The sequence below is a fragment of the Mercenaria mercenaria genome, chromosome 11, assembly GCF_021730395.1.
Source record: "Mercenaria mercenaria strain notata chromosome 11, MADL_Memer_1, whole genome shotgun sequence".
Classification (NCBI taxonomy): Eukaryota; Metazoa; Mollusca; class Bivalvia; order Venerida; family Veneridae; genus Mercenaria; species Mercenaria mercenaria.
In genome coordinates this window covers 81,960,254-81,981,804 of record NC_069371.1, presented here as the reverse complement: position 1 = coordinate 81,981,804, position 21,551 = coordinate 81,960,254, and the positions used below count along the sequence as shown (strand labels likewise).

The 21,551-nt window shown below is 34.9% G+C and overlaps 1 protein-coding gene across 1 annotated transcript; it reads right to left on the bottom strand.

The window, feature by feature from the left end:
* Positions 1-1,684: 1,684 nt before the first annotated feature.
* On the bottom strand, positions 1,685-21,551 carry LOC123531256 (interferon-induced protein 44-like). The gene is made up of 7 exons (XM_053517924.1): positions 21,420-21,551; positions 17,311-17,858; positions 16,168-16,223; positions 13,593-13,790; positions 7,105-7,248; positions 6,722-6,893; positions 1,685-2,484 (listed from the first exon to the last, which is right to left on the bottom strand). Exons 2-7 carry the CDS (start codon positions 17,846-17,848, stop codon positions 2,183-2,185), a joined length of 1,410 nt encoding a protein of 469 aa, XP_053373899.1. The 5' UTR covers positions 17,849-17,858; positions 21,420-21,551; the 3' UTR covers positions 1,685-2,182.

Below are 21,551 nucleotides of genomic sequence, written 5' to 3'. Positions count from 1 at the left end.
ACAGGAACTTGAAAAAATTCAGCATGAAGCAGCAAGAATAGTAACTGGAACAACGAAACTCGTTTCTATTGACAACTTTTATCTGAAGTTGGCTGGAAACCCTTGCAAACAGAAGGAAAAAACATAAGTTAGTGCTGTTTTATAAATGAAAAATAACCTCACACCGTCCTATCTTTCAGACCTTGTTCCATCTAATGTAGGAAGAGACCACAGATACCCTCTTAGAAATGCTGAAAATATTCAGACTATGTTCACACATACTGCATTTTATTACAATTCCTTCCTTCCATCAGTCATACGGGACTTCAACGCTCTTCCAGACGAAATACGTAATGCTTGTTCTCTAGCATCCTTTAAGCGTATGTTAAATAATGACATTCCTACTGTTCCAAAGTACTTTCTGACAGGAGTAAGAAAATCTCAGATACTTCATACAAGGCTACGTACGCAATGCAGCTCTCTATCTTCTGAGCTCTATGCTAAAAACATTATTGAGTCTCCAAATTGTGACTGCGGGGATGTAGAAACGCCTTATCACTATTTTTTCATATGCCCGAGGTATTCTCACTTAAGAATACAATTGTTCAATATCATATCCCAGTTTTGTACTCCAACATTAAATGTTATCTTACAAGGTAGTCCTGCCTTATCAGATGATTCCAACGTAGAAATATTTACTGCTGTTCAGTGTTACATTGTTAAATCCAAACGATTTTGATCTACAAGAAGTAAACATATCAGAAATAGCTTACATGGAAAATAGCATATCAATCCCTTTTAACTGTGTTAAGTGATAGTAACTCCATCATGTAATTGCCTCTAGTTTTGTTGTCAATTTCTTACTATTTCTGTTCCTTTTTCTTTCTTTTTTATACCAGTATCTCCTACTACGGATAACTTTATAAATAGTTACTTTACACCTGTGTAATATTCTTTAGTAAACGTTTGTAATTTTTTTCCATGCATTTGAAGGTTTCTATTGCCATGAACTATATATGCACATTGTTGTAAAAGGGAGAGGACAACCTTAAGCTTATAAAGCTTCCTGTCCAATCCTTTATTGTATATTTGTAATCATGTTGTAAATATTGCAAAATAAAATATGTTTAAACCAAACGCAAGCAAACCGACCTGTACATTTGATTTCACCATATTATAGGCCGTATGTTTATTTACGAGTGTGAGAAGTTTCATTAAAATCTTCATCGTAGAAAAAATTCTATTCGCGAAAATATTATCAAAATTGTGATGATCCCATATACTCCTGTCATAATAATTATGAAAACTTGAGTGAGGTTAAACTTTTTCAAATTAGTCTAACAAAAAAAATCGATCAAACGTCCCGATCTTTTTAATTTGCCGGAATTTCTAAGTGAACTCTGAAGTTTTGAAAAATCAGGGTTTAATGAAATTCTACATTGTAAAAACGTCTTTTGTTCAGAACGTGCCGAACTACCTTAAATACAAACACTGAATAAATTCAATGATCAAATTCATGGACATTTTTCATACCATTTTTATACTAAGCTTTTTCTGGAAATTGTATCAATTTGACTCAAATTTGAATTAATTAAGGCGTCAATGTATCGATAGTAATTTCAACTTTTATAGTAACGTCCTACACCCCGGGGTGAAAGATGACTCTTGTACTGCTGTAGTTTATGAATGAATGTGTACATTCATACGCTATTGTAAAACATTGTACTCAAAAGAAAAATGTAAAGTAAATGAGCATAAACTAGCATACAACTAATTATAATTACATAGTTAAAATTTATCCACAGTAGGAGGAAACTGAGTTTTCCTGATAATGTTGGACAAACATTTTGTATGACTTACTTGTCTAAAGTATTAGACGAGCTACAGTTAATGCTAGGCCTATATAGTTGTAGAAAACATAGAAATACACAACTGATACGTTCATATTACCAAATAGAAGAAAGGGCATATGATGTTAACAAAAACAAACTTACGTTATGGTTTAAATAAGCCGTTTCATACTACATTGTCAAATGTTTAAACGTGTCAATGTTTAGACAAAGAAGTTATTTTCGAATTGAATATTACACATTTTGTTGCGTGTAATCGTTTTACTGCACAAAATATACATTGGAATATCACATGTTTTTTCTACATTTCAAACTGTCGGAGACTTACAAGTTGAATGTTATGTATTCATTTTTTATTCCTGTATATCTATTTTTGCAAACTTTTGTCGGTCCAGGAGATTGTACATGAAGTCCTCTGCCGACCGTAAAATCTGACGCAACGCCAATGATGCAAGGATATTTATGTTTAGATCAAGTTCGCATTCCTTCTCGTAGTTTTTGACCGGAAGTACGTTTGAGCGGCGTAAACCAAGACGTTGCGAAGCTTTCTCAACGTGTTCCTCAACAAGCCAGCTTTTGTATGTGAACGAAATGTCGTTCTGGACGTCTTTGCATAGCTTGTCTATCTTCGTCAGTAAAATCATTTGTGGAGTTCCTGGAGAATTATAGAAGTAGTTAAATGTAAAATCAATGTTTTATAGTTTATCATGATATATTTAAGACCTTTAGTACATTTAGGTGTATTACCTCTGATATGACAACAAGTTCACAAGACAACATGCCATACAAAAGAAAAAATGAAATAGAGAATATATAGAAATTTACACAGAACACGTACCATTGAAATGCCCATTTGGGGATTGTTTTTATACACCCGAAGGGACGTTTTATGTTATGACGCCGGTGTGCGTCTGTACGTCCGTCCGTTAGCTCATTACCAACTTTTAGTAACATCTCTAAACCGATAAAGCGGGACAGGTCTACCTATCATAAAAATCAATAAAATCAATAATCCAATATCAGCGCTACCGGACGGATTCGTTGATTTCCGTACTAATTGTTGTTGTTGTAGTAACACGGTGGGAAAAATTGATAATTAACAGCTTTGGTCATTACCTGATGCATTTACAGGCGGGCGGCTTGCTAAACGATATACTTTAATGAAGTTTTAATAATATTAAAGTGAAAATCGGAACAAGTCGAAAATTTATATAATACTATATTAATTGTCAAATAAAAGTAATTTTTAAGAATATGAATATGTTATCTAAAATATTTAGAAATCGTTACATTTTGTACATCGAACACATACATTTACTTTCTTTTTAATACATGAAACATCATGCTAACATATATCTATGTACAGAAAAGAAATATTTACGCACAAGAAACTGTCTGTAAATAAAATAAATATTCAAAAATATGAATATGTTATCTAAAATATTTAGAAAGCGTATATACTTCCGTTATACGCGCTTTCTTTCACGTATTATGAACATTAGAATTTGTTTGTTTGTTTTGTTGGATTTAACGTCGCACCGACACATGATAGGTCATATGGCGACTTTCCAGCTTTAATGGTGGAGGAAGACCCCAGGTGCCCCTCCGTGCATTATTTCAACACGAGCGGGCACCTGGGTAGAACCACCGACCTTCCGTAAGCCAGCTGGATGGCTTCCTCACATGAAGAATTCAACTATGAACATTAGAATATGAGCTTTTGTTTCTATTGTATTTTCAAAATTCTAAATCACTAACGCTTTTCGATTTTCATCGTAAAAGGTAGTAAAAACAGCAAAATCTCATTTATTTCCGTAACATAAAGTTTGTCAGTAATTAAGTATTGAAGCCTTCATAAGAAATATAGCATTTTTTTTCAAGATGTCTAAAAAGTATATTTTTGTTGTCGAACGATCTGGAGGCCAGTCGCTTTAAAGAAAAAGAAGTATAGAAATAAGACTTATACTTTTAAAAGGAAATACTTAACCCTTACCATGCTGGACACGATTGGTTCTTCCTTTGCGATCAGTGTAGATCATGATCAGCCTGCACATCCGTGCAGACTGATCATGATCTGCACTGTCTGCCATTCAGCCAGTAACTTTTTGGTATGCACCCCGTTTCATAATTAATAGCACTCTCCAAATTGAAAGATAGACAAGTTCATTATTGTAATTGAGCATGGTGAGGATTAAGTTTCTTTTATCGTGCTTAAATAGAAATATCATATTTGCGTGACTTGAATAAGTAATGCTGACAAATACTAATACCATAGTATACTTTAACTATAAATACATTGTTACAGGAAAAATCAACATTAAATAACAATAACTTCAGCAATATCTCAATTTTAGAAAAGCAGACTTAACTAAGTAATAACTTAAGTTTTTTCGTGAAATTTGGGCCAGGATCTTTACTCAGTAACTATTTACGGAACAACTCTATTAACGATGTGAATTCTAAATTTGTACTGATTCTTCCTACTGTCATACGATTCATGAAATAAGGGTAAAAATCATAAAAACAGAATTCCTGAAAGAAAGGGAAAATACTATATAAAGACAGAAGAAAGTGAAAAAAACAACATAAAACCATAAAAATACCTATCACATGTAGTAAGTGGGGTAACACTTATTTTTTATGACCCGGCTTGAAACAACACTGACCGGATATTGTTTACCCCTAGGCAATATTGTAATACAGAATAAAAGACAAAGGGTAATTTTAAAATATTTGTTACAATTAAATTATTTTATGCTTAATGTGATTATGTGCAAGCTTGGGACTAAAACAATAATAGATAACGCAATTTTTTAAACGAATTATTAAAGAATGTACCAAAAACATGCATTAATTTAAGAATACAGAATAATATATACAAAGGAGGTTCGGAAAGAAGCAGAATTATCAGTTCATCAAGGCTATCTTTCAAATTAAAGTTTGGTCATATTATGAATAATAGAAAATGATATTTTTGTTTCAAAATTATTACAAAATCCCATATGAAGAAAAAAAAGATGACCGCGTCGGGTATCGGACCTGGACTGCCGCGGCAATAAAAAAAGTCTCCAGATCGTTCGGCAAAAAATAATATAGGTATCTGGAAATTAATCATCGCTATATTCCTTAAGAATGCTTTGAAACTCAATTACTGACAGTCTATATTTTACGGAAACACATGAGAATTAATTGCTTTAAGTACTTTTTTTTGCGATGAAAATTAAAAGCATTTGTATAGTTAATGCGAATTGAACACTAAATCCCCCATAGCGTTATTTTAAACGACATACAAACTGAGAATTTGTTGAATAAACTAACTTGGAAACTTGGATCTAGGTTTCGGTGTTTCTGAGTTCAACAATAAATTTGTTTTAAATTGTCTAATTACAATCTCAGTTGTTGTTGTATTTTTTTGTCAGTGTGAAGTTGCCTTCAGTTCATAGGCTTTGAGCTATAACAATTTGTACCGACAAAGTCAGGCTAGCAGACGACAATATTTTCCGTAACAACTTCCGAATACTTACGGATAACGGCGGAAAAAGCCGGAATTTTTGAAGAAATGTTCACTGTACACACTAAAATGCAAAAAGGACCAAACAAACCATTATTAAATTTAAAACAAATTACACATAACGAAAATTGAATAATTTTTCTACATTTTTAGGGGTATCGATTTTTTGATTATTTGCGGAAAATATCTCATTTTATCTGTTATATTTGAAAAAGTCAGTTTTTTTTTGACTCGTTTCCTACAGAGTCTATATGAACTGAGGTGGGTCTATTTAAAGTCAAAAAGGACCAACCAAATATTAAAATATTTTTTTTATAAAATATTCATAATGTCCGGAATAAATTAAACTTTAATTTGTGGGGTATCGAATTTTTGATTTCCAAATAGAACTTTTTCTATTTAAGTTTAAGTAATTTTTTCCTTCTTTGTTTATATAGGCAAATTTATCGATTTTCCGATAGATCGATGTTACTAAAAGTTGGTAATGATTTCGTGTGTTTAGAACCTTGCCAAGTTTCTTTAAAATCCTCCAGGCAGTTCAAGAGTCATAGAGCGGACACGAAACATACGTTTAGAACCAGGAAAATGTTTTAAAGTTAAAAGAAAAAAGGTGCATACATCCACGCCCTTGTACATGTTCTTACTCATTAAATTAAGTATGAAGTAAATCATCTTTCTTTTAATCTACACCAGAGACATATTAAATGAATCTCTGACTATCAGAAGGTGCGGATGGGCATAGCCGGCTCTAGGCTCTTGTTTAGTAACCGCAAACAGTTGCCCGAGAGCCAGATATTTCCATCAGTACATTCAACTAACAACAGATGCTTTTTAACATATCGTATTTTTCGTTTAAGAAAACGAAGCATTTCTTTTAAGTATTATTTTGTTATAATAGCATATGACTTTGCGCATCCATTAATCAATTACAGGACGCAAGTCATGTTACCCCAGGGTGTAATACGCCAGGTTGTAAAACAAGATTTTTTTGAATTGACAAAAACATGAAAAATCCTGTGTGCCATGCTAGAAATAGATATTGTAAACTGATACCTCTTTCATTCATCAAGGTTTGGAAATTCTTCATTTTTTCTAATACATCAGAAGACAAAACATCCAGAGTGGTGGCATCAAGCATTCAACTAACAACAGATGCTTTTTAACATATCGTATTTTTCGTTTAAGAAAACGAAGCATTTCTTTTAAGTATTATTTTGTTATAATAGCATATGACTTTGCGCATCCATTAATCAATTACAGGACGCAAGTCATGTTACCCCAGGGTGTAATACGCCAGGTTGTAAAACAAGATATTTTTGAATTGACAAAAACATGAAAAATCCTGTGTGCCATGCTAGAAATAGATATTGTAAACTGATACCTCTTTCATTCATCAAGGTTTGGAAATTCTTCATTTTTTCTAATACATCAGAAGACAAAACATCCAGAGTGGTGGCATCAAGCACGAAAACAACACAGTGGATCATATCTCTTATTGTCGGTTCATTTTTGAAGCTTTCCGTTTTTGGTGTAAGCGGTGATTTCTTGTTGAACTGGTTGTTGTTCGATAAATAAACATTGACAACGTTTTGTGAGCATGTCTGTCAGTTAACATTTATATCTAAAACCTAAATGTCAATGGGTAATATCTATTCAACCTATCAATTAGAGTTTTTAAGAAGAATGTATGTATTTTTCTATTTCATGCAATTTTGTTTAAGTTTATTTATATTCAACAACTTACTTTTGAAGATTGATACTTACTAGATAGAAGTCGGGTATGTTTCCGTCCAGGAGGAAGGTACATTCGTTTACGTCAAGTCCAGCAGAGTCTTCTAAACCAGGTGTATCACACAAGAGAAACTTCAGTGAGTCTCCAGATTCTAGTCTCACCGTGTATGGTATGTACTGAAGTATACAAATATAAACATAAAACGAAAGGGTTTTTTATTTATTTATTTATTTATTTATTTGCTTTTATATTTCTCAACCATTACTGTACTTTCGAATACTGTCGTCACGTTCACATCATTTAATTTGTCAGTCAAATATTCCAAAGATTTCTATTGGTTGACAAGTACCAACTATACAGTCCAACATTATTACATATTTACAAATGCGCAGATACAGATATAAGTTTTATTTGAAATCGGTAGTACAGAGATACAAATAGAGACACCATTATTTATGTACCGCTTTTTGCCGACATACTGAGCAGTAAATTTGAAAATAAAAGGTTATTGAAGACAAGACAAGAGACTATTTTTGAAAAGGTACAGTGCCACCCATGCTGCTCCATTTGAATGACAGTGATGACTGACATGTATTATCTGGGTAAATGTTTTCTTAAACCTTTTAAAGACCAGATATGGAAAAAAGTTTTTAAACTTTGACTTCCAAGTGTGACCTTGTTCTTTGAGCTAGGGGTTCTGTGTTGCGCATGACAGTTGTCTCATTATAGGAAACATTTGTGTTTAAAGAATTATAAAACCCCTTGATGAAGGCATGGTTATGTACTGCACAGAAAGAAAAATGCCTATTGAATTTTAACTTCAAATTTTAACCTTGATCTTTGAACATGACACCTTGTCTTCTGGGTGTTGTGCATGGCAAGTTGCCTCCTTATAGGAAACATTTGTTCCAAAGAAATATAACAATTCCTCAATGGATCACAGAGTTAAGGACTGCATGGGAAAAGTTGACCTCAAATTGTGACACTGACCTTTCACGTCAAAATGTCTTATTTTGGGAAAACTTTGTGTCAGGCAATATTAAAATCCCTAGATGGATGTTAACTTTTGAGCAGGACAGAGAAAAAAATCTTTTGACATTTGATCTCTGAGTGTAACATTGACCTTTGGGCTAGCGGTCTAAGGTTTTGCACATGACACGTTGACTCACTGAGGGATACATTTGTGCCATGGAACATCTGAGTCCCTTCAAGGATGACAGCGATATGGACAGGACAAGAAAAAAGTCCTACTGACTTCAGACCTCTTAAGTGTGACCTTGACATCTGAGTTAAAGGTTTGAGAGTTGCGCATGACACTTTGTCTTCTCGTCTTACTATGGCAGATGACAGATTTATGGACAGATAAAAAACTCTATTAATGTTTATTTATTATTATTATTATTATTATTATTGTTATAATACCAGATTTATATAGCGCCCTTTTCATGAAAAACATGTTCAAAGGCGCTTTACATATACTGCAGCCACACAGGGCGCGAAATCATCTTCTACTAGTAGTTGATCTAGCGATCTGACCAGAGGGACAGAGTGAGATAAAGCCCCCAGAACAGACAGAGAGAACTTTTCTGATACAGACGTGCCCGGCTAACTTAGCCTAGCTCTTTTCGAATAGACAGTCTGGTTCTTTCACGTGCCCGGTGTATAGCTACGATACACGCGAAGCCGTCTTTATACACGATAAGACGTCTTTCCTGGGAAAAACCAGTACAGGCCTCTAGTCAGGTGGGAGACACTCAAGAGCATCTCAGAAATTTCCAGTGCCTGGACCAGGATTCGAACCCCGGACCTCAGGATTGACAGTCAAGCGTGTTATCACTAGACCACCGGCCCACCTTTGACTTTTAATTGTGACTTTGACTTTAAGGTAGAGATCTGGTTGTTGTGCATTATATGTTATCTCAGTTTGGGAAATATTTGTGCAAATTAATATTAAAATTTGCTTAAACGAGGACAGAGTAATCGACCGGACAGGAAAAATACTACTGATGTTTGACCTCAAAGCCTTTGAGCTAGAGGTCTAAGTTGTGCGCATGACACGTGAACTAAATATTGGATACTTTTGACTAAAGTAATATTAAAATCTCTTCAAGGATGTCAGCGTTATGGATCGGACAGGGAAAAACATCACTGGCTTATGACCTCTAAGTGTGACCTTACCCCTTAAACTAGGGTTCTGGTAATTGCGCATGACATGTTGCCTGATTATGGGAAACATTTTTGCCATGTAATATTAAAATTCTTAGATAGATGGCTGAGTTTCAAACCGGACAGAAAAAAAAGCAAGTATGATCTTTTACCTCCAAGTGCGACGTTATCTTTTGAGCTAGGGGTATTGCGCACAACACGTCAACTCATTATGGGGAACTTTTGTGCCAAGCAATATTCTTGCATAAAACTACTTTTTTCACTGGATCCGCCCATGTATTAACGGGAGAAAAATCGTGTGCAAACAAGGCAATTCACGTGCTGTTAATACCCGATTTTTATTTTTGAAATGCTTTCCCAGGGACGTATATGTAATTCTGCGCAGATTGACATCTGGTATCTGCGTCTTGTTTCTTTCATAAAAACCTCTTCTTGAATCATAAAAGATGCAATCTAAACCATAGAATGTTTTACTGTATCAGTAACTAACTCCAAATGCGCTGCCCCCAACATTGTTCGTACTCGTTTCTTCCCTTGTTTACTCCCCTTTCAGAACTCGGCGTTAATTCAGATTTTGTAGACAACCGTGAATGTCAAAGAATCGCGTGTTTTCCTGTGCGATTCTTTGTTTTTAGGTATCATATTTATGATTTTAGTAAATACCAGTCGGTATGTTTTTATCTAATTTCTCGAAGAATTTATATAAACAGCTTGGAAGCTTGACACTACGTTCGTACTCATCCGTGCCCGTACTCAATATAACTCGAATGTAAAGTTATTATTCTTGAAATTGTGATCGAGTCAAAAAATTGTGAAATGATATGAACAATTATTGGTAATTTTATGTTTGTAATAATGAGAGATAAAAAAAAATCGCTTAAAAACCTTCAGGATGTACTTTTGATAGTGTTGTTTATTTCCGGGCCCTGGATACGGATATTTAAAACATGTTTACCGTTTCCAAGAATAACAGGAATGGTAAATAAAAAAATGTACCGGAATCGTCAAGTCATCACATATGAAAACAATACATAAATCGTCGTGAAATATTTTTTTATGCAAGAATAGCGACAATACACGTTTGTTTTGTGTATTAACGTCTGCAGAAGCCCTTGGGATATGTTTGTGACCTCGACCTTCGGTTTCGGTCACAAACAATCCCGTGGACTTCTGCAGACGTTAATATACAAAAAAAAAACGTGTATTATCCCTACATTATAGAATAGTTATATTAATATAGAATCCCTTGTTGGATGACAAGTTACAAACCAGTTACTATATGACACTCCAAGAGAGCGGATGGGGGTGCGGGGGGAGGGGGCGGGGACAGGAAAAAATCAAACATAGTATTCTCTTTTGAAAGCCTCTTATACTTGTTCTGAACAATTTGGTATACATACATAAATATAAATATATCTTACATTCTAAAACTGCCTAATACCGATGCTCTGGAAAACAATCCACGCAATACGGGCAAATCTTTGGCGGATATCGTCAATGATGTTGATAATGATCTTTGATATCGTGTTAAAATCAAAATAATACATGCCAGACAGTGATTCTTGAATAAAGACATACTCGTTCAGATACGGCCACGTGATATCCTTCGCATGTGAACTGCAAACAAAGGTTTCGTTCAACTACGAATCCCGTTTCTTAAAGTATTTTCTAACGTCGGTGGTTCTACCATGGTGGCCGCCCACGATGAAGTAATTCATGAAGGGGCAATGGCAGATTTTACAACATGTCTACTATTAAAATATTACAAGCGAAATATGTATTTTTATGCTCCGAACGTTTTTGAGAAGTCAATAGATTGAAGGAAACGGCCAAATATGTTTGACAAAGATTATCAGTATGGGACGTTTAGACATATCAACATGCTCCGCGAGAAGCTTAATTAGTAAAAGCTAGAACTTCGCATACTTTTCATGTCTCTGTTGCTTTTTATTACCCACATTTATGTGGGGGCATATAGCGTTGCTGCTGTTCGTACGTCCGTCCGTCGTTCTGTACGTCCCAAAATCTTGTGTGTCCGAATCCTCCCACGTTATAAGACTGATTTGCTTCAATCTTTCACAGATGAACAGGCTTGATGTGCAGATGACATAAAGGAAGGATTTTTTTCTGTAACTATATTCACGACAGCTGTGGCTCTTTGATAGTTTTGCTATACAGAATACTATTAAAGAGAAACAAAAAAATGTTTGTCATACTCCTCACACACTATTAGCATGACTCGCTTCTATCTTTCACAGATGAACAAGTTTGATGTGAAAATGACGATAAAGGATGAAAGTTTTGCTGTGACTTTTTTTGACCGCAGTTATGGCCCTTTGATAATTTGCTATATAGAATGTAGAGAAAAATCTATTGAAAGGATATGCTGGATGGAGGACCTTCGTGCGAATATGCCATAAAAAGGATATTTTAATTGGACTATTTTTTTCTAGAATTATTGCCCTTTCTCCATTTCACAAAATAGGCCATAGTGAAGAAGTTTGTTGTTTTGAAGGAATGAATGCAAAGTTGCTGAGATGCACAACGTTATCTAAATACAATTTGCTTCAAATTTTTAGTCGAACGTTTTTCATATTAAGATGGTCTGTACTAAAAAACAAAAACTTTGCTATTTAGAGAGTGGTACAGTGTGTGTATGGGGGTGGAGGAGGGATCCGTGTCCAATGGACACAATTCTAGTTTAAACAATTGTGACATTTCAAGACCACATAATGTGAACCGATGATACATGTATTATTGTAAACTTTATATAACAACAGACTTTTAGGCTAGTCAATATTGTATGTTTTTTTACCTGATATAAAACGAATATTCAAGTTTACGTCCTTGATGCGATGAGCTTAGTAAATATATTACATATTCCATACTAGCTTAATCATTAATACCTCCATCGTGTTTGATAACGTGTAACATCGAGTTGTTTATTTTCGGTGCATTCTTGCGTTGTTTCAATTGATTTTATTTGCAAAAGATATCTAGTAGGTCAGTAGGTCACATTCATGGTCACTGAAAGTCAGTTTTAAGATCGAAGTGCAAAACTGTACAGTTCATCCGAATTTCAAGGCTGTATATTAAAAAACAAAACCGTAGGTCAGATATTTTTGAAGTATTTTTTCTATATAAATCATATAACAAGTGACCCCGGGGCAGGGCCTCTTTTCACCCCAGAGGCATACTTTGACTAATCTTGTTAGACAACCACTAGGCAATGCTACATTCCAAATATCAAAGGCCTAGACCTTGAACATTCAGAAGAGAAGATTTTTAAAGTTTTTTTCCCGTATAAGACTTTGTAAGACTTGGGACCCCCGGGTGGGGTCTCTTTTCACTTCAGGGTAATAATTTGAACAATCATGGTAGAGGACCATAAGGCAATGCTACATACCAAATATCAAAGACCCAGGCATTGTAGTTTCAGACAAGAAGATTTTAAAAGTTTTTTCCTATATACGATGTAAAATTTAGAATCCCGGGGCGGTGCCACTTTTCACCCTAGGGTAATAAGTTGAATAATCATGATAGAGAACTACCAGGCAATGCTACATACCAGATATCAAAGGTCTAGGTCTTGTGGCTTCAGACAAGAAGATTTTTTTTTCTTATATAAGTCTATGTAAAACTTGGGACCCCCAGGGTGGGGCCTCTTTTCACCCCAAGAGCATGATTTGAACAATATTGGCAGAGGACTACAAGATAATGTTACATGCCAAAAATCAAACAAGACGTTTTTCAAAGTTTTTTCTTATATAAGTCTTTATAAACCATGTGACCCCCAGGGCGGAGTCACATTTGACCCTAGGGGAATAATTTGAACAATCTTGGTAGAGGTCTACTAGATAATGCTACATACCAAATATCAAAGCCCTAGGACCTGTGGTTTCGGACAAGAAGATTTTCAAAGTTTTTCCTGTATAAGAGTATGTAAACCATGTGGCCCCAGGACGGGCCATATTTGACCCTAGGAGGATAATTTGAACAACCTTGGTACAGGACCACTAGACGATGCTACATACTAAATATAAAAGCCCTATGACTTGTGTTTTTTTTAAGGTTTTCCTTTCAGTTGCCATGACAATCAGAGTTCTACATGGATTTCAAACTTTGGGCAATTTTGAAAGGGCCCAAGGATCATTCCTGTGAAGTTTAGTGTAAATCTGCCCAGTGTTTATAAAAAGGAAGACTTTTTTAGAAATTGTTGACACACTACGCACTATGCACGACGCACGACGGACATCGAGCGGTCACAAAAGCTCACATTGAGCCTTTGGCTCAGGTGAGCTTAAAAAGACAACGCAACTGTATACGTTCTTTTTCAAATTAAAAAGAGACTAACCTTTGTAGTAATACTTTGCTCAGCACTTCCGCTACAAGCTCGCTGTGTAACTCTTTCGCGGAATACCGAATCTATTGTATTGTAGAAACTGGATTTTCCTGCTCCTACTGGACCTATCAAAGCAATCCTCGCCTCATTGAAATTCAACTCTGGGACAGGCTTAAATGTGATGATTTCGTCTTTAAGTCTTTCAAGCAACTGAAAAATATAAACATAAATTCACAACTTGTAAAAAGACGTCTTCAGCCAGTATGCATCTTGTTATGTAAAAGTACAAGAAATATCAATTATCTCATCATTTATTTCACTTCTGTAAAGTCTATGTACGACACAAGAAATTCAAAACATTAAAGACACCGCGTTTTTATTGATACGCATATTAGTAATACTTTTATAACATATTTTGTTACTTTCTATGGATACTGTTTCACCAATATACTTATTTTTCTCATGAAGACAAGACAGGATTATAATTCATTTAGCCTGCGACGAATCCACGGTCAAACGATGAAATGTTCAACATTGTACGGATGTCTGCTAACAAGAATCAAAGTAAGATTAGCAGTGCGAAATAATTTGTGATGCGGAGTTATTTCCCAGTTGTTGTGAAACATTTAATTGTACAGATAATTACCATCTACTGCCATGTTTATAATTCATTCTCAAGCTCGCCTAAACACGTTTTCTTCTAAAAGTCGGCTAATAACTGGATTTTTTTATAAATAATAAATTATATGCCTATAATGTAGGGAAGAAAGAGTGTTTTCAAAAATTACTTTTTTTCAATATATATGCATGTAACGATTTATAGACGCTGCATTTTTTACCGTTCTGTATCACGCTCAAAAAGGTTCAAAAGACCAAATGGAGATAACTAAAAATATCAAAAAGTAAGAAAAGTATATTCAAGTTTATTGTACGCTGAACTTCCTCTGTGATTGTGAGGTATTGAAACAAAATCCCTCAAATAGTTTTCTAGTTATGCTCTAGACACTGTTAGGAGTAGAGTAGTGATTAAATCATACGAAGCGAGACAATTAAAAAAAAAAGGAGGTTAGAGTTATGAGTTATGATTCAAATACATAACACTTTCGATTTAAAGTATTCCTTTAACTCTTTTGCAGTTATGATGTGGACAAAACGTGTTATTAATGTACAGTCAGATGGACAGACAAACACATGGGCGGACACCATTTCTATACCAAATCGCTTTACAACATGGATAGAAAGTGACCGAAGTCATAACAGAATATAGTGTACTGAGAGAAAGCTCCTTGTTGATATGTTTTCGTGGTTTGTACCGATTTATTTTAGGTCTACACATTCTAAAACTATTTTTTCCGATGTAGGCATGTTATGCAGAATATCCATCACAGTTTCCGTTTTATTTGCTGATCGTAATGACCTTGGGATCAGAAGTTAAACAATCTTTCTAAAAGTCAACTTGGTAGACAATGCCACATACCAGATATCTAAGCACTAGGTCTTCAAGTTTCAGAGAAGAAGATTTGTTAAAATTTACCTGGCGGCTATATCTTTTAACGAAATAAAATGGCTTAGTAAAATTTGGTAGAAAGTCACCTAGATATCATTTCTACAAGATATTTTAGAAATCCGGCTAATAGTTTCTGACAAGAGTTGGTTTCTATTGCTATGACAACTACAGTTCTAAATGGATTTTAGTTCTGTGGGTAATTTTGATAAGGGCCATCCAAGGATCATTTCTGTGACGTTTGGTGTAAACATGCCCAGTAGTTTTGAAGAAAACAAATTAAAATTTACAATATAGCCATTGAGGGAAAATAAGCCACGACCTCTGGCGGCCATGTTTTTTACCGAAATAAAACGGCTTAAGCAATTTTGGTAGAGGGTAATCTGGAAATCATTTCTACAAAATATTTTTGAAATTCAGCCGACAGTTTCTGAGAAGAAGATATTTAAAGACTTTCCCTTTGGTTGCCATGGCAACCACAGTTCTGAATGGATTTTGATTTTATGGGAAATAGTAAAAGAGGATCACCAAAGGATCATTCCTGTGAAGTTTGTTGTCAATCTGTCCAGTAGTTTTTAAGAAGACTTTTTTAGAAATTGTTGCCGGGCGCACGACGGACGACCCACGACGGACGACGTAGGACGGACATTTTAAGCGGTCAAAACAGTTCATCTTGAGCCTTTGCAGTTAGTTGCTGGCAAAACATCAACCAGGTATTTTTAGTTGAAAAGGGCCTGTTAGAAAAAAACATTGCAACCAACAGTGATTATTTTAGTAGGTTTGACGGTTTGAAAGCATTGTGTGACAAATAATTTTCACTGAAACATTGCTTGATAGTTAGCTGCACGCGAAACTTTAACCGACTGTTCTAAATCGAAAAAAGGTCTTGATTGGAATTAACTTCTATCAAGTGTCATCTAACTTGGTTATTTCAGTAGTTTTGATGACTAGGAAACCTTTATTAAAGTGTCAATTCAATACTGAGATACGAATGAAGTGTGACACTGACGACGATACCGACGTCCGTGTGTGTAGAATAGCTAATAATCGATCAACAACAGGCTGATTTTGTTTATGAATCACCTTTTTATTCCAACTGCCAACACCCCGCCATGGCTTTCTCTCTTTGTTTTCGTCATCTGAAAAATATTTTAAAGACCTAGTATTGACTTTTTTTTCTATTTCTTGTATACAAGAATGCAAAAGTCACTTTAAAACTCATATTACACTAAACATTTTGTAATAATTATCTTTCACAAGCACTTTTATGTGATACCGGTATGTAACCTGTCTGAGTTAACAAAACATTGTTTTGAGGTAATTGTTTTGACATAACATTATCATAATTATAAAATGTTTTAAAGACAATACGAAATACTGTCTTTTTTTCACGCCTTACCATCGCCCATCGTCCAATTATCAAAGCGTGATGGTAGGGTAGTAGGATGACAAGATAGAAGGATTGTAGAATGGTAGGATAACCGGTGGTATGCTGGTGATATTAGGGTTGAGGGAAAGCGATGGTAGGGTCATATGATGAAATATTGCCATCTACCATCCTACAATCGCTATCATACCAGCAAGCTATCGCTATCCTTCAATCCTAATGTATTATCATCTTGCCATCCTACTGTCCTATCGTACTACTACCATTTTACTATCCTACCATTACCTTTCGTCCTTTCCTTCCCGTGTTTTAGCATTGTAGTGGTCATTGCCCTTCTATAGTGTGGGATCGTCTGATAGTATCAACACTTATCAAGATATCGCCAACATAGCTGGTACAAACGGCTATTCTTCCTAGCACAGTACGCTCTAGAAATTAAAACGATGGAAGAAAAGGCGATGGTAGGATGGTTGGATGGTAGAATAATAGGATAGGAGGATGGTGGGATGGTAGGATACCGATAGGTGGATAGAAGGGTGACAGTATATTATCCATCATACAGCCATTCCTATCCTACCATCCTACTATAATTGCTATCCTATAATCCTGCCGTCGTTATCCTACCATCATACTATCCTGCAATTCTGCCGCCCTCCCTTCGCGGTTTTATTGATGGCAGGATATGCACAAAAAAGAACTCCGTATATAAATGTTATAAAGGTCTGGAATTTCACCGTCGAAAAACATGACATCTACAAGACACATGTTAAAAAACATCAGCGTTGCTTTAAGAAAAGCGAGGTTATTGTGAGAGGGAAAATCTAATAAGTTAAACATACATGTAACTTTGTACACTTCTAATTCAATGACGTCCATTGTATTGTTGTAAATTTCATCTTTCGTCATGCCTTGCATCTCATAAAAGCTTCCAAAATTGCTGGGGCCGCCATTTAAAGGGAAATAAGATCCAGAGTAAACAATATTTGATGTAAATGTTTTCAGCTCGTAGTGACCAAATGTAGGGCCCCAGTTTGGGTCGTTGTGAATCGCAGACTGATACCGTCCTTTTTTCAGCGTAAATTTGTTTGCTTTTGGATTTCCGTTAAAGTAAAGCTGGAAAAGAAATGCATCGGTACAGCAATCGTCCTGATGGCTTGATCTTGTGGTCCAAGTAGTAGCGTTGTAGCCTCCATATACAGATCCTTGTGTATTGTAAACTACAGTGACTGTTGGTCCTTGGTTGTCGCATTTCTCGTGAAATATTTTGGGTTCACATCTGTCTCTTGTTATAGCATAGAGAAGTGTGAATGATTTGGGGCCTGTTCCTATCCACTTCTCTAATTGATCTCTGTCTTTATTTGTTAATCTTCCCGCCATGGCTTCAATACTGAAAGGATAAGATTTTCATGATTGAGTGTAAATTGCATTTTAAAGGCTTTCATAACTAGGTTCACATACAAGTAATATGCTTTGTTGTGGATCTTCTAATTTCAGCTTCCATTACTTACTTTTTATACCGTTGACTTTCTTCAAACTAACTCCTTTTTGCATTAACCGCTACTTACACCACACTTTTCTTAATAATCTTTGAACATGAACAACTCACATACTTGCTTAGAATATGTTTGAGATCATCAACGGGATCATAAGGATTTTACATGTACATGCCTGACTGTGTAAGACAGATATTTCTCAAACCGAGGTACAACTGGGCGTTAGTAAGGAAATTATTCATTTTGTCTTGAGGTTTTCGAAAACACCATAAAGGCAATTATGTCTCCGTTGTAGATCATCTACTCCTTTCCCAAAAGAAAAGACAAGCTACAAGTGCACATTCTAACGTTAAGTTTATGAGATATTAAACTACATACATGATTTAACAATTTACAATACTAACAATATCTTCGAAGTGTTTTTCAACTGAAAACAAAAAAGTTGATCTTAGATATCTCACTTTGTCAGACAGGTACTTATCTGACCCTCCAGCCAGCCAAAGCGCTTGGTTTCTTTTTCCCCGCTGTTCATTGGGTTGGGAAAACTATATATGATATTCTATACACGAAGCCATGTAAGATCCTTATAATCTCACACCCGCAGACATATCACATCATTTTTCTTGTCTGCTTTTGAAATACTTTCAAATATACAAAATGTATCCTTGAGATCCTAATTTATGCAAACTTCAAGCAAATGGTAAACCTACCTACTAGAGGAAACAATATCCAAGATTTATTTCTTATTCGCACATTAGTGTGAAACAGTTTCAGAAAATATCTTAACATAACATAAAGGTCAGTTTTACGTCCTTTAAGTCTATGGCTTAGTAGAGATGCTCAATCTGATTAAAATCATCCCCTGTTAACGCTGCAAATTAGATCTGAATACAAACTATAGAAGGTCACGTTCAGACGTCCTTTCCGCTGGCCAATCAGAGCTATGCTTTCAGCATTTTTAAAGTGAAAGTAGAAATCAAAATATATATATCAACCTGGGATCTCTAGTTCTCGATGTGAGATTATCGCGGTTTTGTAATTCTTATGGCTGCGCCCACGTGAGATTTTCTTTGCGAAGAAATAAAATAATAAAACTTATGATAACACATTCCCTTTTTTCCTTTCAAAATTTAAAACTGTTTGTAATGAGGTACCGGTGGTAAACTGCCTTAATTAAAGCTTTATTCTACAATCGGTAAGTATGTATTTCTCTATGGGGTATTGGTCAAGAACATGGGAATGTTTTTATTACTGCAGCGACCCGGGTTTGTCTCTTAACACTGGCATGCTTTTTTCTTTAAATCGCATTTTAGGATAGTTTAGAAAACAAGCTTATGTTCTTTTGTTCACAATATAACGAAGTTTTAATTCAAACTATGATTATAGCCTAAATCTGGAATCTTATCCTTTTCAGCCAAACGCTTGTTGAAACAAGTCGCCCGGCTGGTTCAAATAAAACAAAGATTGGTGAATATTGGAAATCATTTTATTTGAATGGGTCGCCATCAGATCTAAGATTGAGGAAGATCGAGAAATTTAGTAAGATTGATGATTCTAACTGATATATAGCTCCTAAGTTTTAATCTTTATACAAGAATTTAAAAATAATGTGCTTGTCTGACATTGACCGACAATCTAGTTTAACAGAAACACAACATAGTTTAAAATATCGCATGTATTTTATGTATAAAATTGCAAACCATCTGGTTGCAATCCCAAATTAAGGTTATCCCTCTAACTAGGAAATCTCATCTCCTGAAGATTGATCCCTGTAATCACTGACTAATATATAAGTACTCGGCTGTAATCACTGACTAATATATAAGTACTCGGCTGTAATCATTGGCTAATATATAAGTACTCGGTCATTCCTAGTTCTGTAGTTCTAATGAACAGACTCCAACCTGATATCCCCTTCCTCCCAAAGCTTGAAGAGTTCTTACAACATGCCTTACCATTACCTTCAACTGGCCTTTTCCCCAAGTTTTATCTTTTAATCACTCAAACATTATTCTTTACCGTTTATCTGGGCAGAGCTCCATTTTATTTTCTATTTACACTATTTGTGACTTGCTGACTCACAAACTTCCATAATATCTTGTATTACGAGATCTTCGAAATGCAGAAGAGTCTAGTTTGTATTCACAGATTTAACATATATTTCAATGAGAGAGAAATACACGAAAATAACAATCTTTGTAACAACATATCAGAAATATATTCAATTTTCCGTCTTCAAATAGTTTACTTAGATGGACTTTTTAACATCATCACATAATAGAAAGAAAGAATTGTTTAACATAGAAATTGAACAGCATATTCTACATATTCTTCTGTTTGTTTAACAACACTAGTGGGATGTTTATTTTACGACTGATGTTCTCTTTTCATGGATAAAGCGTGTCGGTTTTATAAAATCATGCGCCCTCTTGAACCCAATTAAGCGGAATTCTGTTACACAGATATTAAATGGACTCCATGACAGTCGCGTTTTACCAACGTTACTTTTCGGTGTGGTAAATACGTGAAAAATTACTCGATTTAGTTAAAATCTTTGCTTGTCTCTTTTTATTACCTGCGACTTTGATTCGAAGACATGACATTGTTTGACACACATTCTCAATACTTTCTTCAAACACTTTGCCAAATTCTAGTGTGCACGTTACCTACCCGTTCAATCCATGAAAAAGAAATGGGCAAAGTGTTTGGCAGACGTTTTATGCCAAGGAAAGCACACGTGTTCCTGTCTTCGGCGCTATTTTATAATATCAAAGTCAGTCAAGTAATAAGGAAGCTATAAACAAAAATGTTACCTAAATCGAGTGATTTCTACGTTTTGGAGATAACTAAATATCATAAGGGTTTGCTACCCTGATGATCTGAAGGACCAGAACATACAAAAAGTTTAAAAAATAGGTCCTGTTACACTTGCCAATCGTATGCAATCCAGCGTAACAAATAAGCATATACACATAACATAACCGTTACGTTAAAATCAATTTATAAAAAAATTATGAATTAAATTGAAATTGGCAAATGTGTTCAATTTATCTATCTTTTTTTCGGAAACAAGTAACATAAAATTAAATAAATTTTAGTTACTACAAGTGTTTGTGTCTTCACATATTTCATTAATATTCAGTACTGCGAGTGTTTGTGTCTTTGATTAATATTCAATTGCTGATACAAAATAAACAATTAAGAATGATCACAATATCATGCTGATTTGTCAAATATGTCCAAGTAATGTAAAGTATTACATTTACCAATAACTGAACCAAAGGCTCCTGTATAGCAAAACATCCTAAACTAGAAAGCAATGCCGGGTATTAGCACAGGCTCACAAAACCTGTCATCCCTCTCATTCGTTTTCAATACTTCGTGATAGTACATGAAATAGAACATAAATATCGGGATAGACAAACAAGCATATAAATAATGTATCAAACTTTTACCTGAGATTTCCTTGCTGTCTTTAAAATCCCTTTACAAGGTTAACAGGTAAATATTTTATATTGAATTTTACAAACGACAGTAACGTTATCGGTTTACTTAAATATACACTATCTTGAATACCTGACACAGAT